The 27,744-nt window shown below is 43.4% G+C and overlaps 1 protein-coding gene across 2 annotated transcripts in view; it reads left to right on the forward strand.

Moving 5' to 3' along the window:
* inpp5a (inositol polyphosphate-5-phosphatase A) overlaps positions 1-27,744 on the forward strand; it is a 165,029-nt gene that overhangs the window by 78,311 nt on the left and 58,974 nt on the right. For both annotated transcript variants that reach the window (XM_080481882.1, XM_080481881.1), the window contains exons 5-8: positions 9,369-9,432; positions 11,209-11,312; positions 21,461-21,513; positions 23,723-23,842. In XM_080481882.1, coding sequence (XP_080338008.1) covers positions 9,369-9,432; positions 11,209-11,312; positions 21,461-21,513; positions 23,723-23,842 — 341 coding nt within the window. The remainder of the gene's footprint in view (positions 1-9,368; positions 9,433-11,208; positions 11,313-21,460; positions 21,514-23,722; positions 23,843-27,744) is intronic.

Genomic DNA, 27,744 nt, shown 5'->3' on the forward strand with positions numbered 1-27,744 from the left:
AAAGTTACGGTTTCAGTGCATCCGAGCGCCGTTGTCATGTGAACAAACACCCAAAACGCGATGAAAGTTTTGTGATTTTACTTGAAATCATTGCATATAAATGGGTTTTAAATGTATACAGAGCTTCGGTTTGATATCAAGTCATCGTGTGATATCAAGAGTTGGACGTCTGATTGGTGAGGCTTATTGGCTGACGCCCTCCACATAGCTGAAAAAACACATTTATGGTGAAATCCTTCACAGTCCTCTGAGAAATCACCTTCAAACTTATTTCCTGTTTTATTCTATAACTCAGTGACGGGTGGAGAACAGCATTGCTCTTGCATTTTTCGCACAGAGAAAGATTCACGTTCAAACGGTAATGTTTAAATATGGATCGCCATGGACACTGAAACACAGAAAACGCTGGAGTTTGCATGCCAGGCCACTAGTTGGTGCTGTATTTTTTTACTGAAGGAGAACTGTTAAATTCAGAAGAGTGAAATGCATCAGCATTGCTCTGCCAGTAAGTCGTAAATGGACAATCAAAACGTAATGCAAATTCACAGTTTTCACTTGGTAATGTGTGTGAACAGGGTTTCCTTCTGATTTTTGGTGGAAAGACTAAACTTTCCCCAAGCACCCCGAACACAACTGATGATATAGTAGCAGTTCTGCGTTTGACCTGTTGATTCAAAAACGTATACAGTGCTGATGAAATCATTACTATATTATTCTGGCATGAACAGCCTCATCTGACCATACTTCCAGGCTTCAGTGAAGTCGATATGATTTAGTGTGGCCATAATACCAGTCAAACAAAGGTTCAGGTGGCCTCCCAGGATCACAGCGGATGGTGTGCTGTTCCTGTTTTAATGCTGCAGGATCAATACTGGTGCTGCTCCGCTGTATAAACCAATTTCCTTGCACACAGTGTCCTTCATGCTGAGGGGCGAGTGGAAGTGCACTAAGGAGGGGAAAGCTTAACTTAAATCTTAATTAGTCTGAGCTCAGTATTGTACATTTAGGGTTCTTCTGGATTCTAACCTTTAGTCTCCTTTACCTAAAGCCACCACCCCCTCCGCCCCCCTTCAGGGCACCCTAGAGACAAGGGCTCCTTCAGGACGTGACGGATGGCTCCAACACCCAGGGCCGCTTTCAAATCACAGGAAGTGACAGAGGAAGTTTTAATGAGAGTTTTGTCTGTGTATCCAGTCAGGCCTTCCAGGCAGCCGATGAATAATAGACACTGTGGCTCAATACACTGAATACTCAATCAATGGCACTGGGAGAGAGGGCCTTGGCAAACTCATATGGCAGGTTGGGGGTGGGTGACGGGCTCAAAAGGGGTAGAAAAACACTCCGGCTTCCTCTATCTCTGGCCTGAGGGGAAAAAAAATAAAAATGCAAGCTACCTCTATTGATGCTGTTCACCATTGTGCCCGGGTGTTTTCCTTGCCGGATGACAAACAGGCTGTTTGTGCAAGTATTGGAGATTTGTGCAGAGAGGCTCCGGTGAAGGTGCTCTTTCAGCCCCCGACCCTGCATATCAATGGCTCCCTCGCTGGGACGCCGCGAGCCCATCTTGAAGCTGAATTTCTAAATCTCGTAGCTGTCAGAGCACGTCGCTCGCTCTTCTATTGTCTGCTGAGGGATTCGCCTTTTACACTTTTGATTGGGAGTGCGTTGGGGGATTTAGCCGCGTATGATTGCTGGTGCTGTGTGACTAATGAGGATATTATGTACCTATTAGTCAGAGCTTATGCCCGAGCCTCCCTCTCTAAGCTGCTTTGACACTGCACGCGTGTCCTGATGTATCGCGACACCGTCCCTTCATGACAGCATATCTGATTGACCTTTTCCGATAAGACCGCGTCCGCGTGTGCACACATCCGCGAGTCGTTTCCGCCGCGGCTGCGTGTCCGTGGGAAGCGCGGCATTGCTCGGGGTGTGACAGATGATCGGGCTCCAGGGAGGGTGTGGAGGGTTTTTTTTTTTTTTTTTTTTTTTAGAGCAACGAGGTATAAACTGAAAAAACAGCCCATTTTGTGTCCATGGTGTCCAGAAGGCAAAATGCCACGGAAATACCCCGAGGAGATATTTCTCTGAGGAGGCTGCCACCAGCTCTCACGCCCACAAAACCCTGATTACAAGTGTCGCTGTAAAGGAAGTGCTGGTAAACAGGCTGGAGATTATTTCTGCGGCTCCCCGGTTATCGCTGAGCTCGGCGACCTTGGCTCCAATAAAGCAAGACAAGCTTTTTCGGCCGTGAGACAGAGTTTGAACAAACATCCAAAACTAATAACCTCTATCAGCCCATCTCATTCGGCTCATAAAACTGTTGCCACTTGGTTTGCCTTCCATCGACTAATAGATTAATAAGTTTACCACTCGAGCTCTCACATGCAGTCTTCCAGTATCCCATGCAGACTCGGTGTTCCGTCCAAATCACAAGAGGATTTGGCTCAACTGCAGGGTGTTTTTTTTTTTTTTTTTTTCTCTTTGGGTCATAATGGGACATATTAATCAAATATTTTTTTTTTTTCCCAGTCTTAACACTTTAATCCAATTTTCTTTATAAAAGACCAGTTACAACTGAGTCATCTTGTGGTACTTCTAAAGGCAAACAGTTAATGAACTATAAATCCAATCAAACAAGAAAGTACAGACGGTCGTATTAGAGTCAGGAAGCTCCAACAGAACCAGACTCAGAGGTTTGGAATAGGAATAGGGCTGAACATATCATTAAAATGCAGTCTCATCATCAAAATGTTGACTTTATTCCTACAAAACAAAAATGTTCCCATTTTTTTTACTTCATTTTTGACCTTTTGGTTTAGTTTTTTGTTTTTGCCTCAATTCTTTTTAACTCTATTTTTGAGCTCTGTTCCCTAAACATTTATTCTCTATCCTTCTTTGTCGTTTCATCCACCAGGCAATGATGATGGACTGTGATGGTTACATTAAAAATAAAACATATTGCAAGATGAACGTTCGGGGGGGGGGGGGGAAATTGCTCACATGTTTTATGGTGACATCTTATAAAACGAGCCCCAGGGGTGGCGTCTCCATTCATCATATGCCTGAAGTACAAGAATCTGCTTTTTTAGGGCAAAAATCCTTAAATGGGATTTAACTGGATGTTGGAAGTCAGTCGTTGTTATCGAGTTGCGTTTAGTATATTAAATGCAACATTGCTGTATGAAAATGATACGCCACAACTGTATGAATCTTTCCCACTGCTTGACACATAAAATCAAAAAAATCGCAAAATATCACTAGATTGTATTTGGAAATTGCGCGTCGTGTACCAAAGAGACTGTAAAGATCAGGGGTGTCAAACACACATTCACCTCACTTTCTTCTTGAGTGGACCGGACCGGTAAAATATTGGCAAGTTAGCCTTTAAATTAAAACTCAAAAGATTTTTCTTTGTCGTGGCGAAGATTGTACCTGATAAATGTGTTGATATTCAAATCAAACAATTACTTGGGGAAATGAGAACAATCTCAACATCAATCCAGCTTTAATGAAATCTTCTGTTAAAAAATACAGTGAAATGTACAAAAAAAAAGTACTTCTCCTATAGCGGTTGCATTATGCATGTTTTTACAAAGTCACACGGAGAGCGAGGCTTTGAGGCGAATGCTAGTTTGTTAGCACCGAGGTCGATCGCTGTCATGGCAACATCACCGATAACTCAGCTCGGGTCTCAGTGTTGTGTTGTGTTCGCTACTCTTAAGAAATTAGGTTTTAAAAAAACAAAAAGAAAAAAGAAGAGGATTTTTATCATTTACTTATTGGGCGGGCCAATTTTGGTCCACAGACCTTATGTTTGTCACCCCTGGTATAGATCATACATTTCTTTACTTTCCCTATGGTTGAGGATGGACTACCACACTGCCACATAGTGGCCAAATTATGGATGAGGTGAGATTTTGTTTATTCAGCGTTTAAAAAGAGCGGTTCATCAGCTGGTGTGTGGTAAATTGTGATTATTCCCATTCTCCTGTCTGTTATGTGGCGGCGTTCCTCAAATAGTCGGCCGCCATCAAAAAAATGGGCCACCAGCTCATTTCAGTGGGTCGTGTGTCCTGTACCTGCGAAAATAAAAGAGAAATATTGTTACGATGAACAAAAATCAGTGTAGCATCATCTGATCATTTATTCACTTGTAATGCGAGAAGGCGGCCATCTTTTCACTCAGTTAGTTTCCATGTCCATTCAAGCATGCAGTTCCTGTTTATTGAGAACATAATTGAACTTTTTATTCAATCTCAGGTTCAAACTGCACCCTATATCCAATGGATATTTTTCTTGATTTTTGGGGGTCGGCCTGTCATTTAAGATGGAACCGTTTGCGAAACGATGTGGTATCAAGTGAGACGAACAGGTCCGAGAGGTCTTGTATTCACAGGTTCACTGGAGAGTTTAGTCCCTGTCTGTGCTCCATATATATGATAGTGAATGAGCTCTTACCATCCTCATCTTTTAAAGGAAGGTTGTTGAAGCCTAAAGGTGGAGGGTGTTCTTGTGGAAAAGGCCCTGAATGTCCAAGCTGTCCTCTTTGGACACGATGGCGGACGCCTTGCAGAACATTACCCTCTGAAGTGGTGCAGTGACACCGGAGCGTGCATGTGTCAGCTCTCCCGGGGACCGCAGCCCGTTCTCCTTTAGCGCAGATTGGAGGTGAGACCTTGAAGAAAAATTATTACTTTTATGTTTGCTTTATGGCTCATTTTTCACATTAAACACAGAAAATCTATGGCGGGGGTCACGGGATTCCCGCTTCCCTCCGTCGGCCGGGTCTAATTCCTGCAGCCCCCGGTATCGATAAAGCATTCAGCGGAGCAAAGTAATGCACGCTATGTACTGCAAGCTCCCCGACTCTCTATTTCCCAGCAGCCAGTCTATTGGGACTTGTTCAAGCCCTGTTATCTGCTGGGGCTTTTGGAAATGTCAACCACACACACACACACACACACACACACACACACACACACACGCAATCACGCACGCGTGCGGCGGTGTGTGTCAGTGCACCCTTATCTGTGCCCGGCGCGGCCAACACGAGTTGTGATAAGAGATAGCATTGCCAGATCAAGTCATAAAAGCCCCGCTTTTATGGCGCGGTTATTGTCTTTCTGTCTACAATTATAGCGATTACTCATTTCCCCCCTTTGCCTCCCTCGCGGCCCTCGCGGTGCACTTAATAGACTGCATTTTCCTAATGGAAAATTAAGTATCCCCCGTGGCAGCGGGGTTTATAAATATGTAAAATATACTTTTAATTATTTCAAGTGAATCTGGCAGCTAATCAATAAAGAGGGACGTGACAAACATACGTTTGACACAGGCCATTGTAAAGCTACTGGTAAAAGATAAGCACGGCCTGTCAGCGCAGGCCGGCCCTAATGAATATTTGGAGCCTGTCATGTAAAGAGACAAATGGATTAATTGCGCCCCGCTAATATAATAGCTTCTTCATGAAGAGTGCAGGAGGGGGAGGTAGAGAGACACAGAGAGAGGGAGAGAGAGAGAGAGAGAGAGAGAGAGGGAGAGAGGACAGCAGCTGCTGGGTTCTGATCCCCCCCTCCAACGTCAGATGAATATTTATCGGAGGTTGAGGGTTAAGTAGATTTTTGCGATTACACGGATAGCCACTTAAGCACAGTTGTTTATCATTTATTTGATAATTGATTAATTTGTTTGATGTCGTATTCATTTTCTTTTTACTGGACTCTGATGTTAAGGGGGGGGGGGGGGGGGGGGGGGGGGGGGGGGGGGGGTGCTGCAGGAAGCATCACAGAGAGAAAGAAGCTACCTTCATGCAGCTGGGAATACGGGAAGTTCCCACTGGGAAAAAGTCCCACTTTCAAAGTTAGGAGTGTTTATCAGTCTCCACATAGCTGAAGGAGATAAACAGGTTGAGCCAAACATCCAACTGTTTGCGTCTGTTTCCACATAAATTGAGCCTTTTTCATTCAAGATTTTCATTTCATTTTTCCAACTCACCGTGTTAAACTAAAACAAATCTGTGAAGTTATGAGGAAAAAAAATAAATCTTATCTAACAGCTGAAAAGATGATTATTAGAAAATGTATTAATTTCTTATATAATATAGTGTGTGTGTGTGTGTGTGTGTGTGTGTGTGTGTGTGTGTGTGTGTGTGTGTGTGTGTGTGTTCTTTTTCACTCAATATAGTCACAATTTATGTATCTTATTTGTTCTTTTTAACCAATAAGTCTGTAATCATACATAGTGGACTTTTTAAATGTTTAGAAATTCTTTGTCATTCATATCTGCAGTGAGCTGAGATCAATATTTCCCCTTTGTGGAATTATAAGACTCCCTTTAAAGCTACCAAATAAATGGACATACAAGCATGTTGTTGAGTGTTGAAATTGTATTATTATTATTATTATTAAAGGAAAGAAAGAAATAGATTGTGTTTCTGTTACTTTGTTGATTTAGGTTATTTTTTCCTCTTATTTTTGTGGTACTCAATTCTTCCTGTCAGTCAGTTTAATTATTTCCAACAGTTAAATGCAAAATTATTATGAATTAATTGATAAAATTCTCTCTCTTTCTCTCTCTCTCTCTCCCCCTCTCTCTCTCTCTCTCTTGTAACTTGTGATATACATTTTTTCTTTATCAGTATCCTTTTAAAGAGTCACAACATTCAACTGGTGACTTATTGGATTTGTTCCATATATTCATAAAAATGCATGAAACTGACTGGTGGGAACAATATCTTGGCTCAGTGTTACACTACAGTCTATTATGTAAGCGTCGATAAATTTGATTTTGATATTGAACTGTCTGTAAAGCAGAAATTACAGAAAATGCTGCTATTCCAGCAGCGGGAACCCGTTCGGGGTTTTGGTAAACGGCTTCGGCCATTAATCATTTATCATTTACGAAAATTTTTGTCTATTAATTTTCCCTCGGTCAAGTGGTCACACTGCTGTGACTCGGCAGACAAATTGCAGACTACAATCTAATTTGTAATGAAAAGAAATATGTCCATTTTTTTATTCTCCTCCGTCGCGCAATAATATTTCAAAATGGTCTTTTTTAGTTGACTACCCGCTGAAATATTCACACAAACAGCGGCGGTTAGCATAGTGGCAGCGTTTTGATGAATGGCGCGGTTTTCCCTCCCTGGCCCTGTTTTCCGATCCATCTCCGTCTCCCAAGTCTGTTGTTGGCACTTTAAGGTGAAAGAGAACATAAAGACAAGTGAGCGAAAATAAGTGCCGGGGGCCTTTTTCCTGGAAGCCGTCCTCCCGCAATGGGAAGCTGTGACCTTGAGTCCAGCACTTCGCCCGATGCCGCCATCGCTTCCCTCCCCCTTTTTTTTTTTCCCTCCTCCCCAGCAGGGGAAGGAGCGCGCGGGAGGGGCCGGTGGGGTGGGCGGGGGGAAGTGCGAGCGGAGGGGTTCGGGTCACCAGCCGCGGCTCTCATCAATTAAATGTGCGACGGTGTTTTTTTTTTTTTTTTTTTTCTTTCCGTCGCCTGAACTTCTATGTCAAGGAGATGGGCAGGACCTCATGTTTGTGCTTTTGACAAATCAGCAAATGTTTAATCTCAAGATGTGCCGGCGGCTCATAAATAATGCAGTGACCGGGCCGAGCCCAAAACCGCGGGGAAGCAGGGAAAAAGACGAGGCGGCGGGCCTGAGCGAGGGATAAAAAAAAATAAATAAATAAAAAAAATCGCAGGGGGAACGTTCAAATCTTTCTTCATTGGGCCTCTTTCTTCCTTGGCGTACCTGAGCGGTTCCTCCCCGTCACTCCCGCTCCCGCCATGTTTTCTCACCACATCTCTGCTCTTCAGGGGAAAAGTTCCTCTCCTCTGCCTCTCTCTTTGAGCGGAGAAAGTAGAATTACCCCAAGCCCAAAGGTCTCGCTATCTCAAAGACACAGGGGATTGAGCCTGAGCTTTGCCTCCATTTGCCCTAAATGTAAAGCGGCCAACAGAAAAGCAGTGTAGTGGACTGTGAACCGCATCAAATCCCCTCTTCGGCGAGACTCTCACTTCTTCCCACAGACTTTGATTGGCTTGTCCGCCGACTGGGAAAGTTTCCTGATTGTTCACAGGGAAAATTAAGATTTTAAGCCTATTGAAGTTGATCTTTGCTCATTGAAAAGTCCATCTGAATGTGTCCTTTTGAGAGCTGAAATTGTTGACTCGTCACATTAGGAGAGTCGTGGATAGGGGCGTGTGGAGACAGCGCTGGGCGTACTGTAACCGGGGGGGAGCGCTGCACCTGTTGTTGTGTAGCTTTGGGTGTTTGTGAAGTGTGCTGTGGAGTGTGCAAACGAGCTTTGCTTTCACTCCACTTTATTAGTCGAGAGGGTTTTTCTTTTTCTTTTCTTTTTTCTTTTTTTTTTTTTCCACCGGGAGAAGTCCTTTGAATGCTGGTGAAAAGCTTTCCAAACTAACGGACAACTCGTAACAGGTGAAAGATCTTGTAAAATCTTGACTCCACCCAGAACCAGTCAAAGCAGAAACTCCAGAATGTGAAGCTTTTATGCTATTTGTAAAAATAACAACCTGGGGTATGCAATAGTCCAATCGCAGGTTGTTGTATTCAGTTATGAACAAAAATGTGTAATTAAGTCGGATTATTTACAAAATGAAGTAAGTACGCCTCGGTCCAGCTTCTCTTGAATTTTTTTGGTATTTTTGCTTTAGTGTGACAGATTTTACTTGTTAGCACGGTGTGCTAATGCTAAAAGTCGGTCAGTTCTACTTCCTGTCCCACTGACTTCTTCTCTGGAAGAAATTAAATCACAGATCTCACTTCTATGATTACACAGGGTGGCGTTTTTTTTGAATATCATGTTTTTTTTTGTTTTTTTTTTATTGAAAATGATCATAAGTTTGTAGTTGCATGTCAGTCCACAAGTGGTGACTGTTGTTTGTCTTTTTTTTTGTAAAGAAACAAGACACACAGAGAACTACAGACTTTAACAGTGGCAAGTACACAGACACTCATGTGGACAGATGTGTGGGAGAATATGAACTGGGAGTCATGAGACTTGTTATTGTCCATCCGCTTGCGCATGTGCAGAAGAACTATTTACTGCAGCGGCGGCGCTTCAGAACAGTTGTGTTTTCCTCCCGTTTCCATGGAGACGGAGCATTTTCGAAAAGTTCCACCTTTGGGAGCCATTTTCAAAAAGTTGCGTTTTCAGTGACTCCGGCCACAGAGGTTCCACTTCAGCGTTGCAGCGTAAACAGGGCCGTGGCAACATTTTGACGTCGCTTTAATTTGCTGACGTCAAGTGTCACGCTCAGTTGCTTTCAGTTTAAACTGTTTTTACTGAATTTCATCGATTTGCTCCCTAAATATCTCACGACCTTTTGTCTTTGTCTCGCAGGCTCTGGGAAGTTTCTACTTTATCCACGAGTCTTTGAAGAACATCCAGCAGTTTGATTTCAAAGGTGAGACCCGACACCCCCCCCCCCCCCCCCCCACACTCTTCTTCTCCCACACATACATCATCATCCTGAAATGAAATCTTCACATCCCACCCCCCCCCCCACCACCATTTCATCCCACCACCGCATGTCACACACAAACCATTCACAGGCTATTCCCGCTTCCATCAAAACCAGCGAGCTAAGATTGGCTTTGAGGATAATGTAAAGGGAGCGGGACAGAATGGTAATGCTTATTAATATTAGGATTTAATTCATACGATTTCGGGCCGAACCGTAATGGTGTGCGGCAGGTTATTGGACAGTTACAGCGGCCTCATCAGCCTGCGGTGTCAGAGGGCCCCGGGGTCCGGCGACCGCGCTAATTAAAGACGAGATATAGATGTGTAGGCGCCTCGCTTCCTATTACACCCAAGTCAGCATTAGCAGTGGTTACCCCCAGTGAAGGACAGAGCGGCGGCAGGGGCGGGGGGGCCAATCACACACTGTGTACTGATGCACACATACTTCAACATCTAACTTAAAGTCCTACCGACATGAGATAAATACACACCGCATTCTGTTTCTTCTCATGGCGACTGGCTTGAGTTCGGCTCCACGGCGGCTAATCGGGGCCTTTAAAGAAAAAAAGCAGTTTAGATATATCAGGATTGAAGCAAGAATGCCAAGAATATTGTTTTGACCAAACAAAACGTAAAGAATAATGTCAAAATGGTAAGCTCATAGAATACGAGAGGAAAAACTTGATTCACAGGTGAAAAAATGAGGTTTAGGTTGGGATGTCTTCAAAAAATGGAAAAGCTCAATGTACAGTTTGAACAGTCATAAAGATTTAGGCATCAGAATCCAAAATGTCAAGAATAAAACCCCCCCAAAAAATATTCAAAAGCAAATTTGGGATGAAATTGTAAAAATAATCCAGATTAAGTTTAAATATCCAATTACATTTTGTACATGCGAATCAAGATTCCAGTTGAAATATTCGGGAAAATAGAATGTTAAGAATAAATTCAAAACATTTAAGACGTTGAAACGTCGAGTCAAAAAAATTACTGATCAAGTCTTAGTGGATATTTAGTTTTGTTATTCCACATCAAACTCAAAACTGTTCTGGGACATTTCAACTTATCCACACAGCTGACAAATTTTCCCTAGTTTCTACTTAACTTCACCCAAAGAAATAGAATTCAAACACTTTAAGCATTTTTCAGCTTTTTCTCAGATTTCTGAAATCTTTAGAAATGTCCCTACAAGTCCTGGCAGAGATCTCATCTTCTCATAGTCAACAAAAAAACAAACACTGATTTTTCACTGTATATTTGATCTGATCAGTTGCAGGTTGATACGAAGCTGAAATAAAGACGTAATGCGTTCACATATGTTTGACAGAAAATTGTTATATCCACATCAATAGGATATGAACTCTTAACAAAAAGTTATGTGGAAATGTAAAATCAGAGAAAAAACGGAAAAAAAACCTGAGCCAAAGGCAGTGTGATTGCTTTAGACACCAGGAGTCACGTTCAATAGATGGCAAACACACCAAGCAGACTCCAGAAGAGCAGCCACAGCCATCAACATGGAATCTCCTGTCAGATCTCTCTTTTCCTTTTTTCTCTCCACACTGAGTGTGTTCTTCCTTCTCGCCAGCAGGGGGCGCAGTTGTCTGGTGAAGCCTATAAGTATTGCTCCTGGCTGCCTGGCAGTGCAAATTAGAAGACACATGGACAGGTCTACTAAAATGAACCTGTTGTGTTTGTCCCCCCCCCTCCCCCCCAGCCAAAAAGTTCCGGAAGGTGGTGGGGAAGGAGACCTGCTCGGAGACACTAGAAAGCACCCCTTCGGTGGAGAAGGAGAAGTTCACGCAAGACTACTATCCAGAGGTGGGTCTGTTTGACAGGTGGGGTGATGCTGAGAAAAGTCACCTTGTGCTGGAATTTCCCAAAAAAGCACTTTAAAAAAAACAACCCCAAAACTTTTGTTTCATCCTGCACGTCGGCGACAAATCTTTTATATTTTGATACATCTCTCACTTCACACCGGTGTAATTTACACACAGAAATACATTTCAAAAACTACTTCCACCCCCTCCCCTTTTGATTCTCTCCGCCTGGAGGGTGGTGGTGGTGGGGGGGGGGTCCTGCCGACGCGCAGCAGATGAAATCAGCATCCCCCCTAAATTCTCATCATGTAAAGAAGAAAGTCCTCGCCGTGCGATCCGCGCTTGCCTTTTTCCCCTCGTCTTTCTTTTCCCCCTCCGTGCTGATATAGTAATAAAGAGCACGGCGGCCCGCGTGTCATCCCCGCACTCCCCACTCATCTGTCAACCATGCTCCGGCGGCCGCCTCGGCGAATATATGCAAAGCAGATGGATACGGCCCCCTTCACACACTTCCCCCCAATTTCCGTCTCTTTCACACACGGTGGGACACCCGGCTCCACCCCGCTTCCACCTCCGCACCACACACACACACACACACACACACACACACACACACACACACACACACACACACGCACCCACACAAGCCATCCCCCCCCCCACCACCACCCCCCCGCTTTGCACAGTTTCCGGAGATGATCTAAAACCAATTACGCTGATTGAGGCTGCGAGCGGAGCCATTTAAAATGATTACGACGAAGCATTGTTCTGCATTTAACGGGACGAGCGGGAGAAGAAGAAAAAAAAAAAAAACGAAACCCCCCCAAAAAAAAAAAACAACCTCAAAACAAACCTGGCGCGACGCGAGAAGGATGAGGGGAGTGATGTCGAGAGAAAGAAGGTGTATCTGGAGAGGAGGAGGAGGAGGGAGAAGGGTGTACAGATGAGAAAAGTTTTGCCCGGTGATTTATGCCTCTTTCCCGGCCGGGATATGAATCTGGGATGATGCTCCAGAGAGCAGCACTCCAGATAATGTTAGCCCATTTAAAAAGAGCAGATTTGTGTAGTCTATCAGGGTCGCAGAGTATTTATTTTTTTTTTCTTCTTCCTTTCCTTCCCCCTTTCCCTCCTTCCCACCCGCCTCCATGCCCACCCTCCTCCTCCTCCTCCTCCTCCTCCTCCGGCCCCTCCGTAGTGAGAAATTGGTTGTTATCATAGATCACAGATACTGCTCAAACCTCTTATGAAAGATGAATTAATTTCACTAATGCCTTAATGCAAAGCTCTCATGAGGGAGGCAGACTGGTGATAACCCCTGCCTCGTCCCCGCTTCCTCCGCCGGTGATTTATGCCCTCTTTTAGTAGATGAAACCGCCTAGATTTGCCATCCATCTGCAGCTTTGAGGAATCCTATTACACGGGGATCTTGGACCGGACAGGACGCGCACGCAGACACACACACACTCTCACACACACTCACACTCTCACACACACACACACACACACACACACAGTCCAAAATCGGTCTGATTTTTTTGGATCACGATGTGTGGAGTAATTGTTGTGACAAATGTTGGTGGATACTCCAACTACACCATTAAAAGGTATCAAAAGGAACACAGGGGAGGGGGCAGGTGTCTTTGTTACTCCCTCATAGCTAATTTTTCTTTGCACAAATAAAACAAGCTTCATTTCACCGATGTTGTCAGGGCGCCCCCGGGTTTCTCTCCCTGGGAAAGTGGCTGCGAGGAGAAAAGATGCTTGTCTGTTACCTTTACTGTCGCACATTAATAAAGTGTCATTACTCATGACATCATGGCGAGGAGTGGCGTGGAGGTGGGGAAAGGGGGGAGGGGGGGGGTGGATTGGTGTTTGTGTGAGTGTTTTAAAAACAACAGCAAGATGTCATTCGGTACGTTTCAGTTTACCTTCAGCACTGACGGCGGGTTTAGACGCATCGTGTCGGGAATCAACAGTTGGAAGTCATTGCCACATTGTCTTCAACCTGTTCGTCTCGTCCGCAATTGAAAGATGTGAAATGTATTTACAGTAAGGTGACCTGAAAGAAGAACTGATCCGCGCATTCTTAGTGGTCTCTGCTTTAGTGTAATGTTATAAAAATGGACAATACAAACCAACAAGAACGCTCTTAACATCGCCAACATTTCTTTTTTCCACTCTGTGCCACTTAGAATCTGCCTCGCTCTCTCAGCTACCATCGCTATAAGGAACCTGAACATACATGAGCAAAGACTTACCTAATAAGCTTTGTAGAATTCCCAAAGGAAACAAGTTTCATCCCAATAATTTGTTGATCATTTTTGCCAACGATAGTCTCACAGTACAAAGCAGCCGCTTTCTAACACTAGAACATAAAGGAAAGATCATCCCCATTTTGAATAGGAATTTCATGTTTTTTATATCAATTAAGGGCTGTTAGGATAATAAGTGACATTATCATTATGTTAATTAAAACTTAATGATGCAAATTGTAGAGTTTATCATCCAGTAAAAGATCATAAACAAACCTCACCCGAAGCTGTTTTGTCTGATATAAATTTTCATATAGTGAGGGGCGTCAGACAGGAAGTAGTATTTTAATGAATGAGAACCCGCTGCCCACCTCACCACACCCTCACCCAGCAACCTGTTCCCTGGTGTGTGATGGTACACGTGCACATGGGGGAGTGTTCCTTCAACTGCAGAGTCACAACTCGGACCTCTGTGTAACACCGACCCTCTCCATTGATGCAGCTCACACGGCTGTAGTGAAACCATCAGGAGGATGTTGGTTGACGACGGGTGAACGTGTTCCTCGCCGTTACATTAACCCGATGACACGTTCAGCCACGTTATCAAGCTCTCTGTCGACTTTACAGAACCAAGAAAACTGGTCAGTTCTTGGGTTATAGCGTCGTAATGGGCTGCTTAACTATAGTGACACCTAGTGGTCTTGATGTGTTGGTTTTGTTGGACAATGGGTGCTTTTAAACCGTCAAATAAAACTGGCCTTCCCCAAGATACTGTCGCACTTTTCAACGAGAGAATAAAAAGAAGGGAAACAAACACTCTGCTCCTGGATGTGAGTGGGGGTCCTTGTCTCCATTTGTAAAGTCACTTCTGGTAGTTTTGAAGTTCGTGCAAGTGGAAATTGTAGTTGCAAGAAGGTAATATTTTATGACAGTGGTTCTCAAACTTCTCACAGTGTGTACCACCTGAGAAAATATGGACTTCTTTTCAATATGAATTTAATATGCTTTATATTTTTTCACTCGAAGTTTTTGACTGTTCTGATAATTTTTAAATAAATTGAATTTAAAAAAAAAAAAAAAAAGACGGATATTTATGACTTGTCCCCATGTACCACGTGAGCTCGCGTACCACTGATGGTACACATACCACAGTTTAGGAATCACATTTTCATGGTATTTGTCTTTTCTTCATCATCACAATATGTAATAACTGCACTAAAATGGCTGACAACTACTTCAATCAGATATTCAGCCATTTCTGCAGCGATTAAACCTTTCACAATTGGTAGATTTTGTGACTTACTGTTTTATTTCTAACTTTTTGAGTTAGAATTATTTGATTAGCAGTGAAAATTAAGTCCATGCAAGGGACGCACAGATGGAATGTGTTTGGAGGTACCATGGCAGGTTCAATTCCCCCATCTCCCGTTTTTGTCCACATGCCTAAGTGTCCTTGAGCTGCGATTAGCTGCACTGAACACCTTGCATGGCAGCCGCCTCCATCGGTGTGTGAATGTGTGTGTGAATGGGTGAATGTGATAAACAGTGTAAAGCACTTTTGGGGCTGCTCAGGCAGCACTATATACTGTAAGTGAAATCCTGTTACCGTTTTATCACGCTGGGCCTTCAGGACTAAATGTTGAGTCAATTCATGGTTGTCAGGTTTGGCCATTTGTTGATGTGTTTGATTCCTCACTTACCAATAAAATGTGTTCTCCAGAAACATCAGAACGACTGATTTAAATCAGAATCGGGGAAGTCTTGGTGGACGAGAGGGTCCGAGCTTCTTACAAAAGTCACAAGTCAAACTATAAACTATGGTAATTGGGTCGGGCATTTCAGAAAATACTTTACTACACCAATTCAAGGTTTATTGTAATGTTTTTTTCCCTTCCGGTCCAACCAGCTTGGAACCCAAATCACATCAATCACGACTGGTGGTGCGGTAAATGAGCCACTTATTGTTCATTTACCGCATGGCTTTTTGTTTATGTTTTTTCAAAAGTGCCCAAACTCGGTGTCAGAAAAAAAAATAATATCGAGACAAACGACTTCCAGTCAGTCTTTATGCTCACGGCCGTTCCTCCCCCAAGTTTGATTCTGATTTAAGTGACAACCTCTCCATATGCAAAACATGAGTTCTTTCCGTAATCCTCCTTTGAGTTATAGCTGTAAGCAAAGAGGCGAGGGGGGGTGGGGGGGGGCTCAGGGAGAAAAAGCGGGGAAACATTAATTGAAATGCTGAATAAGAAGGAAGTGGACAAAATTGTAGGCACATTCCTTTTGAAAGGTCGCCGTGATGGATTTGGCGGCTTGTCGCTTCCAGTTGTTCCGTCAATCTCTCCAGCTCCCTGGTGGGGATTTTTATATTTATTTGTTTGGTGCAGTAATACACGCCCCCCCCCCCCCCCTCCCCCCCCTCCCAAAAAAAAAAAAAAACAAGGAGCCATTGCATCATAAGGATTTGTCATTGCCTTATATAAATAAAGTATACGACCCAGACCTTAATGTGCCCTTGCTATTGATTGTTTTACACAAGCGTTGGAGGGGAAAAAAAGAAAAGAGAAGAAGAAAATAGCAGACAGGCTGTAGATCAACATCCGTACGAGTTTGTGTTTGGCACCGCGAGCTCGTCCATTAAAGCGTCGGCTCTACACTCATTGTCTCCCGCTGAAGGACCCCCCCCCCCCGCCCTCCCCCTTACAAGTTTACTAGCTTTCACTAAAGTTTACTTCGTTCCTGTTTACCTCGTTTTTGACGTAAAACTCCACGCGCTGATTCATGGATGCAACGTTAAGGAGATGAAGTCATTTAAAGCGGCGTTTGCTCGTGAAACGCTCTCGGCATTCATCACCGAACGAGACACCTGTGACACAGATGCCGCTCACGCTGACAGGTGTGATCCATGGGACGAGGAAGGAGCTCATAAAAGTGGGGCTAATGCCCCGAATAAGCCTTTTTTTTTTTTTTTTTTTTTTTTGTATGCACGAAGATGACGAAAATGAAGCCGGTTTGAAAAATCCAGACTCTTCTCAGGGTGCTTAAATGCAACTCTCCAATGGGCAATCTTTACACCTTTAGACGTTCCCTGTGTGACAGACATTGCTCTCTGTGCTCCCTGTACATCTTTATCCCACCCCACACACATATAGATGTATGTTCATGTGCTGTCCAGTCATGTAAACGGTTCAAGAGGCCACCCCAGCCCACCTCTCCCCTCCTCCCCCCTAGATGATGGAATAAAGATAAATGCGACTGTCTGCTGGGGCTCAAATCAATCAGCGTTTGTGTGTATTACTTATTACTCACAGTGCATTTCTGTCACAGGGCTTTTGTGTGACCCCCCCCACCCCCCAACTGCCACCTCCCTGTCCTACACTTTTCTATCACCCCCCCCCCCAGAAGGAAAAAAAAACAAAAAAACACCATAATATTATTTATGGGGTTGGACTTGAGCTGAAATATAAGAAAGGTCAAAAAATCAAATGGGAAACTGTGAAGTGTGTGTGTGTGTGTGTGTGTGTGTGTGTGTGTGTGTGTGTGTGTGTGTGTGTGTGTGTGTGTGTGTGTGTGTGTGTGTGTGTGTGTGTGTGTGTGTGTGTGTGTGTGTGTGTGTGTGTGTGTGTGTGTGTGTGTGTGTGTGTCACAGTTGACATTTTATAGGAGGGTAATTTTCCATTGGTCACTACCAGGATTTCATGTAGTAGTTTTCTAGTCAATCTGTTGTTTTTTTTTTTTTTGTTTTTTTCTTCGTCTCCTCCACTCACTTCGCCTTTTTCCATTCATATTTTGTGTCTCCTTCCAAGTGTGTGTGTGCGCGTGTACGTGTGTTTGCACAATATGGTGGTCAGTAGGCGTAATATTGCCCAACATCCAAAGATGCGACGACCCCCTCCTCCGTGCATCCGCCGTTCATCACTGTCATGGGCGGAGACGCCATCACTGACCTGTGGAAGGTCAGCCAATGTCACCCAGAGCCTTGCGACCTTTTGGTGTTGCCCTCCGACTCCAGCCATCAACCCCACCCACCATCACCAGCAGGACCCCCCCCCCCCAACACCTCCGCAGTGACTCTTTATAGCCACTGCACCTGATCTATGATATTATTAGACATGACCTATCCATTCTACCCAAATATGTATTCTATTTAAGATCACAGCCACAGAGGGCCTCAGCAGCCATACCAGCGAACTGGTACATTTGAAAAGATCACAATGTGTACTTACGTGTACATCTATCGCTATGAGGACCAATTTTTAGATTAAAACCAGTGGACTGAGGACATTTTTGAAGACTTTTTGTTTAGCTTTTTTTTTTTTTGTGTGTGTGTGTGACCTTTCTGGACTATGCGGGACTAAACGACTACAGAAAAGATTTTTTTGGTTGGTATTTTTTACAATAGATGTCACCAACCTCATTAAAAAAAAAAAAAAAAAAAAAAAAAAGAAAGATGCGTACAAACGAGCTGCTCAAATTTCTCTATCAGGAATACCAAACCGGAGAGGTCTGCCACAACAGCAGGACGGTTCTGAAACCCATCACATCCAGCGTTGAGGCGTCTTTTTGTGCTATAAAAACTAATTGTATTCATGTTTAACTAAGACTCTATGGTTTGTGCAGTGTTCACGTCCTTTTGTTCTATACCTAGAGGCTCATGTGGTCTAACCAACCTCACCTAGTTGTGAAGGTCAAGGGTGAGATAAAAACACCAGCAGATGTACTTTGAATTCGACGAACTTAAGAAATTCACAATGTCACGAATAGTTGGAATAATTTAGGTAAAAAGCGAGTGTGTCTTAGGGCAGTGGTTTTAAAAGTGTTTTGCTCCGGAGCGCTCTTTGATTGTTGCCTTCAAGGAAAGTCTGCAGACACGTTCCATGATCTGGTCTGAAAAGTCGCTGTGTAAACACTCACCAACACACCAAAGCATCAGGCAAACTGGTCTATTCTAGATGCTGGAAAGTGCCCATAATGGTTTTATTTGACATGTGCAGATATCCTTTTGACAACCTCACAGCAGACAAAGCCCTGAGGCCCGCCCTTTGACCCCTGACACCCCCTCCCAAAGGGGGTCCCAGACCCCAGGTGGGGAAGCACTGCTATAGGGACATGCATCATGTAAAAAGGTGTCCTTTCAAATACAGCTATACAAGTGTGTATCAGAGTGTGGACTCTTGATTTGTTCACAATGCACTATGGTGGTTTGTCTATGTATTTTCTATAAATTGAGGTTTGGATTTTGTTTCAAGATAAAGGATAGAATACCATGGAAAAAAAGGAATTATTCCCGTTAATTTATTAAAAAGATAAATAAAAAGAAGAAGAAATAGGGTAAAACAATGAAAATGTTTGACTTAAACACATTTTTTTGTGACTTAAAAGGTTGTTGTTGTCACGGTGATTAATCAAAATCATAAATTGTGCTTCAAAAGCCATTAGTGGAAAAAACAGTGACAAACTATAAAGAATGACCGAATGATTCAAATTACGACTCCGTTCACACAATAAGAGAAAACAGAACGCCTCTGTTGCGTTTGGAGAGTCTGTTTACATGACAATGGTGCTCGGAGCCACTGAAAATGCAACTTTTCGCAAACGGCTTTAATTATGGATCTTTTTGAAAACTCTCCGACTCCAAGTCTCTACGTAAACAGGAAAACACATCTTTTTTTAAACTGTCCATATCCGTGTAAATGGGAGAAAATGCAACTTTTCTCAGACGCTTCTACTGCTCATGTGTGCGGAGGTCGTAGTGAGCAGCTTTTCTGCACAAAGAGTTGAGTAGATGGATAAAAACAACAATGGCGGCCTCCAGAGTGGCGTGACTCCGAGTCCATAGTTTCCAGGAATTTGGTGGTTTTTAGATCGAAAATCACCTATAAAAGCAATACAACTTCGTCACATGTCCATACGAATGTCCGTGTACTCGCCATTATTAATTTTGATAGGGTATTGTTCTCTGTATGCATGTGTGTGCGGTTTCATTTACTAAAACCTAAAAGGATCTAATTGGCACGAGTGAATATAATATCATTTTTTTTTCAAGAATATGAATCTAATAATGTTCAAATCCAGCATCCGAGTCCTTCTTCTACGCATGGACTATTCCTGGTTTCAGGTTAGTAGACATTTAATTGTGAAGGTTAGAGTTGGACCAAAGGGCAGGAGCATCTATTATGTCAATGAATGGGCCCCAGCAGCAGCGCTGTACACGTCTGCGTTTGTGTTTAGGAGGTCAAGTCGGAGATGATGATGTTTTAGCAGGACATTAAATGGAGCCGGACAGCGTCTGTGCATCAGCTGCGCGGACCACATCATGATGTCATCATGTCTGCGATCAGTTTTCTTCTTCTTCGATTTGATTGATCGTGCGAGCTGATCGCCTCAACCGGACACACACACAATAGAGGCACTTGCATTGTGATTTTTAAGATGATCATTTCACTTCTGCGCTGCTTCCCTGCGTCGTTTATCTGTGTGTTTATTTACCCGGTCCGCGCGGGGCGGGTCGCGAGCGCGTGTTTCACGAGCGAGCGGCGCAGCAGAGGCGGGAGGGGTCAATCAGTCATACGTGGAGGAAATGGGGCAATCTGGGGCCGGGTGTCAGAAAAGTGATGGATTTTAATGCTGCGATTGTAGTTAATGGCTCTTTAAATTAAATCGAGATTAAACGTCTCTGGCGGGAGTCAGAGCTTGTACGGGTACTGAGCAAACACCCCCTTCACCACCACCACCACCACACACTCCCTCCCTCCTCATCCTCAAGCACTTTCTTTCCTTAACTTTGCTCACACAAACACACGGCCACATTTGTCATGCAAAGGGACCGGCTTACATTTTGTGTGTGATTATCCTGTGCCACATCTGTTACCATTTAATGGATTTATTCGGTTTCAAACACTATTTTTTTTTTTTTTTTCTTGAAGTGGAAGGTCAATCTGTGCTGCTGCACTCATATCTAATTCCATTTGCTCCTTTCAAAGTCACAATATTGGGACAGCGAGTTATAATTGGGCCCATACATCCTGCCGAGCCAGTATGGATTAATCCAAGTATGCTAATGTAATTCAATTTGATACAGTTAATCTTGTACTAATGCAGATTGAAAGATGTGAGGCGCAATCAAATACCTCTTAGCCCTTTAATCTGCATCTGAGGTTTTTTCTTTTTTCTTTTTTTCGTTTTCTCTTTTTTTTTTTTTTTTTTTTTTTTTAATAAAATTAGTCAATTTGTAATTATGTGACCTGGCCCATAATTAGTTTATTCATCACTGCAGTTAACTCCCCATTAGGAGCATCAGAGAGAGAGAGAGCAATAAGCAGAAAAAAAAAGGAGAGCGAAAAAGAGAGAGAGAGAGAGAGAGAGAGAGAGAGAGGTTTAGGAGAGAAAAGAGCACTTATTTATCCTTTCAGTGGGAGAACACTCGCAGTATCAATTAGTCTCCCGTTTAATAAGCGGCTTCACAGTGAATCATGTGCTGTTTGAGAGTCCTCGGACTTCAGATTGGATAATTAGCTTCAGGTTAGGAGACGCCTGCGAACCAGAAGGATGCTTTTCCCTCCCACCCCCTCCAGCCCCCGCCGGTCAGGCATCTTGAGTCTTCTCTTTGATTCCGACTGAACATCTACACCCAAAACACAACTTTTTTGAAAACGGCTCCCAAGGAGGAACTTTTTGAACTTCCCTGAATGCCATATGTCCTCATTGTTTTATCGCATAAAATAATCTTCATATATTTATATGTATAAGTTGGGGGGGAAAAAAAAACCTGTTTGTGCTGATAAGCAACAGGAAACGTTTTGGGTGACGGACGTCATCACTTGACACAGTCAAATTGTGGCCAACAGTCAAATTCCACCATTGTCATGCTAAATTGAGTCTGTCTCTGTCTCTGCAGTACAAGTGGTCCAGAAAGGGATTCATCAGAACTCGATGGGCCCTGGCTGACTGGTGAGTTTTATTAATGGCTCCCTGCAACGACACGTCCCACCTCATCGCCGCTCAATCATTACGACTGTATCTGTGCGAGTAGAAATGAAGACCCGGCAGCGTCCGGTCACGTTCGGCTTCGCCCGCCAGCTGCAGGGCAGACAGAAGAAGAGAGGAGGGGGAGGAGGAGGAGGAGGTGGGGTAGGGTGGAAGCGGGGCTACATAGCTGGATCCTCTCCGGACAGCGTGCCGCAGGAGAAGGGAACGGGGGGATTCGATTAGACGTAATCGCGTTACGTCAAGCAGTTGCATATGACAGATGACAAAAAACATTACATGCAATTGAACCTGCGCGGGACTGAACACAAGCGCTCAGTCCAAGTGTGCAGAGCTAGAGGGGGGAGGGGGGGAGGGAGGGGGGGGGGGGGGGGGTGCATGGGGATTGTAATCTAATAGAGGGATGACATGAGAACTAAAGAGCTGAAACGGTAAGCATTTAATAGGGGCATGACGTTTGACGAGAGAGAGAGAGAGAGAGAGAGAGAGAGAGAGAGAGGGCCTGCTGAAGAATAGGAGATCAGATCAGAGATGGGATAGAGGGAGATCGTCAGCACCAGGCTTGTTATTCATTTGTTCTGGGTGTCACTGCAGAATAAACCCCAGGAGATAAAGATCTACAGAACACTGGGCTGATAGGATCAGCTGGGAAGAGTTCATCCCTGTACATTGAGCTATCATGCATTTTCCTATTCAGACATTGTGTTTGGGGCCTCGTGCATGAAAAACCAGAGACGGTTTTGCAAAGCACATACAGAGAAATATTCCAAAACCTGCACGTCACTTTCTTTCCACTCACTTGTGTTTCTTTAATTCTGTCATTTTAGGTCACCAGCAGCAACATTTTTCTGTAATTTGCATTTTTCTGTTGAGAAAATTCCTTTTTTCCAATAACATATTAGTTTTATTTAGGGGCCAGATTACAATATAATTTATATTTTACTGTTAAACCGCAGTCTAAAGTCCAAGGTGCAGCCAAGCAATTTAACCATTTTAATATTGGGAAGTCTGTGCAAAATTCAGTTTAAGTTGCAAACCGTTTCTACTTACCCCCCCCCCTCAATATTTCAGACACTTTTTGGACAGAGCATCAATGAAACAAATCAGTGTCAAATTCCAGAGGTGGAACAAGTAAATTATTACTCAAATATATGTATATAATTACTGTTAAAAAAAAAAAAAGTACTCGTCTCAAAGAAGATTCAAAGTATTAGTGTTTTGTTTTAAATAGTTAATAAAAGATTAATGTTACATATAAAAGTGATCTGAGATTGAAAAACATTCAGACAATGTGAATACTGTGAAAACTGTGAAACAACTTGTGATTTTTAACGAAGATCGTGTGGTGTAAATTGTTCCAAAGCACATTAAAAAATTAAAATGCTCATTTTCAGGTACTCAAAAAACTGAAACTTGGACTATAAATAATAAAGTGTTGAACCATTAAATCATGAGTAGTGTTTTATGAGCTAATTTCATTAGATTTAATTCATTACTAGTATTAAAATGCTGTGTTTCTGTTTTGCCTTCACATGAGAATTAATGAAGCTTTAAATGTGACATATAATCTGACATATTCCCTGTTTAAAGTTTAAAGTGAAAAACGCAACGTATTGCATTCCCGTTTCAGAAAAGCTTCACGTTCACATGGTTTTCAAAACGATGAAGTTGGCATGTTGGGCCACGAGTTGACGCTGTTTCTTCTTTCTAATGAAACCACACACACCGTTTACTACAGCTGTAATGTTCATGCGCGGTCGCAGCGTTTCAGAAAAGTTGGGTTTCCCCCCGTTTCCAACTAGACGGGAGTCGGGAGCTTTTTCCAAAAGTTCCACCTTGCGAACCTCCGAGCCCCGTCGTCATGTGAACAGACACCCAAAACACAATGAAAGTTTCTGTTATATATCTTTAATATGGGCCTTAGACTGAAATATTTTGCTGAGTTCACATAGAATGACGCTGATATTATTTTCCTGCCGTCAGCACCGACTTGTCTATACTGTTTTTTAAATGTTGCTATTAATTAGTTAATGCATTATTATTTTGATCACTGAGTGAAAGAAGCAATACACAAGAAACAATTCCAATATAATCCACAGCTGTGCTTGTAGTGTGTGAGGTGATTCGTTTGTTGAAGCTTTCTGTGCATCTTCTTTTCTTTCCCCCCCCCCAGTGCTTTTGATCTGGTCAACATCCACCTTTTCCACGATGCTTCCAACCTTGTGGCCTGGGAGGGAACCCCCTCAGTCTACTCCCGGTGCAGGCAGAAGGCCCTGAGATACGTTTTAGACAGGTACTGTTTGCTTTTCAGTAAGATTCTTCTTGAGCTGATCTTTTTTACTTTTCTCAGTTTGCCCGGTAGTTTAGATGAGTTTACACTTACACAAATCATCTTGGCTTTTTTCCTCTTTCCATCCTTACTTGCTACAAAGTTTAGATTTCATTCGTCGCAGCAGGTCTGTCCTCTCACGTCTATCTGTAAAACGTTGTACACCTTCACTGTGTCCAGGAAAAAATAAACCCAATACTATCAGTAAGTTTTGGGAGGAAGAAATTGAACATTTGAAGGCTTTAATCCCAATTGTAGGTCCAATTCTACCCTCTAGTGGTCACTCTAGTTATGGTAGCGACAATGGGGAAAATGATGAATATTAAAAAGATGAGAAATTACACAACGTGAGGCAGTGGGATGGGACGTTTATTCACTGGATTATTTTTAATTACCCAGTGGAGAAAAAAAGTGCCACATTTTAATTGACATATTACACACTGCTATGGGCCAAAACACAATTAAAAACAAAGAAAATCTAGACAATGTTTCAAAAATGACTGTCTTTGAAACAACCGTTTTAGATTATAGTTGCTCACAATTGTTTTTACTGATGTCCTAAACTGTCTTTTCAACCGTTTCTCTAATGGTGCGTCCAAGAAGGGCAAGTTTAACATGCTTAATGATATCTTACATGCAGTAAGTTCTTTTGGAATAAGCGTCGCGATTGTAAAGGTTTTGCTTCGCTCCCGGCTGAGTAAATCCAGCCTCTATACAAACAGGCTGAGCTTATCCATTCATAGGCAGCACTAATGTGATTTATGGGATATCCATTTGCAAGTGGAGCAGGATGATAGAGTGCATGGTACAACCCCTGCTCTCTACCTGGCCATGCTAACACCGAATAAAAGCCTCACGGTAGGTGACCTCCCATTCAAAAGGTGTAAGAATGCACGACGTGGCTTCCCTCCACCTCCACTTTGAATAACTACATTCATATATGGGTGGCATACATTATCACGGGGCTTCTCTGATGGGCCTGAGTTACGAGGCGCCTTCTAAAGCGTTCTATCCCAGCTCGTATTTTATTTCCGCTCCGGTCTTGATTTGATAAAAGAAGGCCCTTTAATGGACAGCAAAGCGTTTTAAGGATATAGGCACTTTTGCAGCTTTTTATTACATTGTAACTTACCTGGATTTACTGGCATAATGAAGTTTCAAAAGGACCTCTGTTTGTTGCTGGCCTTTTAGCATTTTGATTGTGTTTTCTATTCTTTCATCGTGCTTTTACAGCTGATTTATTTGCAAAGGTCCTGCTGTAAATACTTTCAAATAGGCTTTATTTAGGTGGTTTGAATAGAAATCATGTTGGCTGTTTGCTCTCTCCCTCCTCGCTCATCCTGTGTTGTGGACCTTGTTTTGATTTCCGGGCCATATCATTTTAAAACTTCTCCTATTTTGAAAAAAAAAAGGGGCGAGAGTTAAGTGTAAAACAAGGTAGAGCTATGTCCCAGCTACGTTGATAGGCCGAGCTGTTGCTGGTGGTACACGGGTGGGAGAGTCCGTGGGGGAATCGCGCCTCACTCGCTCACTTTAGGGGAAGCCATTGGGCGCAGATCCGGAGCACCGGAGTGAGAAAAAGCTGGTGGCACAAGGAGGGAAGGGAGGAGGAGCACAAAGGGTGCTCGGGCTCTGTAAAGGGCAGTGAATAATGGGCCGGTCCTTTCACAGAGGCTGCTAACCTTTTGGCAGCCACCAGCAAACTCCATTCTCCTCCGCCAATCTGGGAGGACAATGTGCCCAGGCCCAGCTTTGAATGAAGCGCTACCACCAACAGTGTTCCCATTCAGCGGCTGGTTGGGAACCATCTTTTTGGCTATTGTCCTAATGCTGACTCCTACCCCCAGAAGCTGAGCAGGAAAAGGGGACAGGGGGAAATCTCTAAAGCCAGGACTCCCCTTCTTCCCTCAATCTCTCTCTCCCTCTCTCTCTCGCTCTCTCTCTCTCGCTCTCTCTCTCTCTCTCTCTCTCTCTCTCTCTCGCTCGCGTTCCACTCTCTCTGAGCTCTAATCTCTCATTGCGGAATGGGAGAGCAGAGTGAGGGGGCGCAGGAGCACCGGCGAACACACTGCCAGCTGAGATCCGCGGGGAAGTCGGCGCAGGAGCCCAGATCACATGCCCGCCCCGCCCCCCCCCCCCCCGGTGGGGACGGAGTCCCACTGGGGGGGGGATTCGAACTTCAGCCTACACCTTATCTGGGGCCTAGGCTTAATAATGCAGCTTACAGCCCATTGAGAACACATCTGATAAGCCTTTTCCTCTGTGGCTCTTTTAACTGCTAAACAGTGTTTATCTCCAAAGTGCTTGAAGGCCCCGGGGAGGAACAATGCTGAGAAGGAACAACGCTTAGCCAGCCAGACCCCACTATTGAGTCACATCAAAAAAAAAAAAATAAAAAGTAGTGCTCTGTGGCCTGCGCTGATGTGTGGGTCACTTCCATGAGAGAAAAAAGCCGACGCTCTGCTTGAAATGCATCCCTTGCTTGTTTTCCTGTCCTTTGAAAGGGCACATTTATGTGCTCAGTGCCGCATCGAGCGCTATTTACCTTGTAGAATCCGCTCCCCTTGATGTCGGGAGATCATTGTTTTATAATTATGTGGGAGCTTTGATTGTGTGTGTGCAGAATGTGAAAGAAAAGCGTTATCGCATTTTGTTCAATTTAACAGAGCCGCACGATGCACATTTTTTTATTTTTTCCTCTATGAATAGAGCAGCTTTCCATGATCCTTCATTTTCAGTTCGTAAAAACTCATTTGTTTTAAACTCGACATTCACTTCTTGTCCAAATTAAGCTTTCTTTAGAACACCTCCCTTAAAAATCCCACGTTTCTTTATATTAGCCAGCTCATCTTTTGTCTTTCAACACCGGTCATGTTTGTAATTTGACACCAGCGTCGCCATTGTTCTTGCATACGAGCAACCAAAACTGTGACCAGCTGACATCAAACACAAGAGGGTTAAATAAGTCATGGAAAATACAGACGAGGAAAAAAGTTAAAGGGGGAAAAAGTGATGCTAAATGCAAAAGTTTCTCAATATGTGTTTATTGTGAATATTTAGTTTCCTCCAGACAACTGATGTAATGACCTTCGTGTAGAAACTCCCATGCCTTGTCATTATACCGCTTTCTGTGGAATGATAGTATGAGATAAAACCAACAGGGTTTTTTTTTGTTTTTTTTCCTTCCTCCTTCCTTAAAAAAAAAAAAATCTCTTTTGTGTCTCCAAGTTTGTTTCTGTTTCCAACCCCCCATTCAGAGTGGCTGGTCCGGTTCAGGGGAGAACAGTTTTACATTACAACTGTGAAATCCTGGCATAAAGGCTTCCTTTGTGGCGAGCCATTATTTTCACACAAATATAGTCCATTGTCACTATGCTGAAGTTAATTTGATCAACATTGGGGACATTTAACTGTTTTGTTCGCTGAAAAGACTTGTTTCATGCTCATTTTCGGGGCATTGAAAAGCAATGATTGGCAGAAAAATAATGTTGCCGTTAACAATTCAAAGCAATTAGTTTCCCATGGGGAGGCAGTGGGCCGCACTGGCCACCACACAGCGATGCTTTGTCATTTTATGGAGGGTCATCAGTCAACTGTCAGAGCGTCTCAAAGAGCCCTCCAATCTAAATGTTTCCCTTTAGGCTTTTCCCAGAACAACGGGCTGAAAGAGCAGAGAAAGGCCAGCTCGTTTCCAGCCAATCGACATGTTGAGCTGCAAGAGGGAGGACTGGATAATCGCAGGGAGATCCTCCATAAAGCCTGAATGAATTTATTAGAGAGAGGTGTATGTTTGTATGTGTCATGCTAATTGTGTTCTGCAATGCTTCCTGCATGTCATGTGTAACTCAAACTTCAATGTTGTCCTG

This window comes from Lipophrys pholis (assembly GCF_963383615.2).
Source record: "Lipophrys pholis genome assembly, chromosome: 15".
NCBI lineage: Eukaryota > Metazoa > Chordata > Actinopteri > Blenniiformes > Blenniidae > Lipophrys > Lipophrys pholis.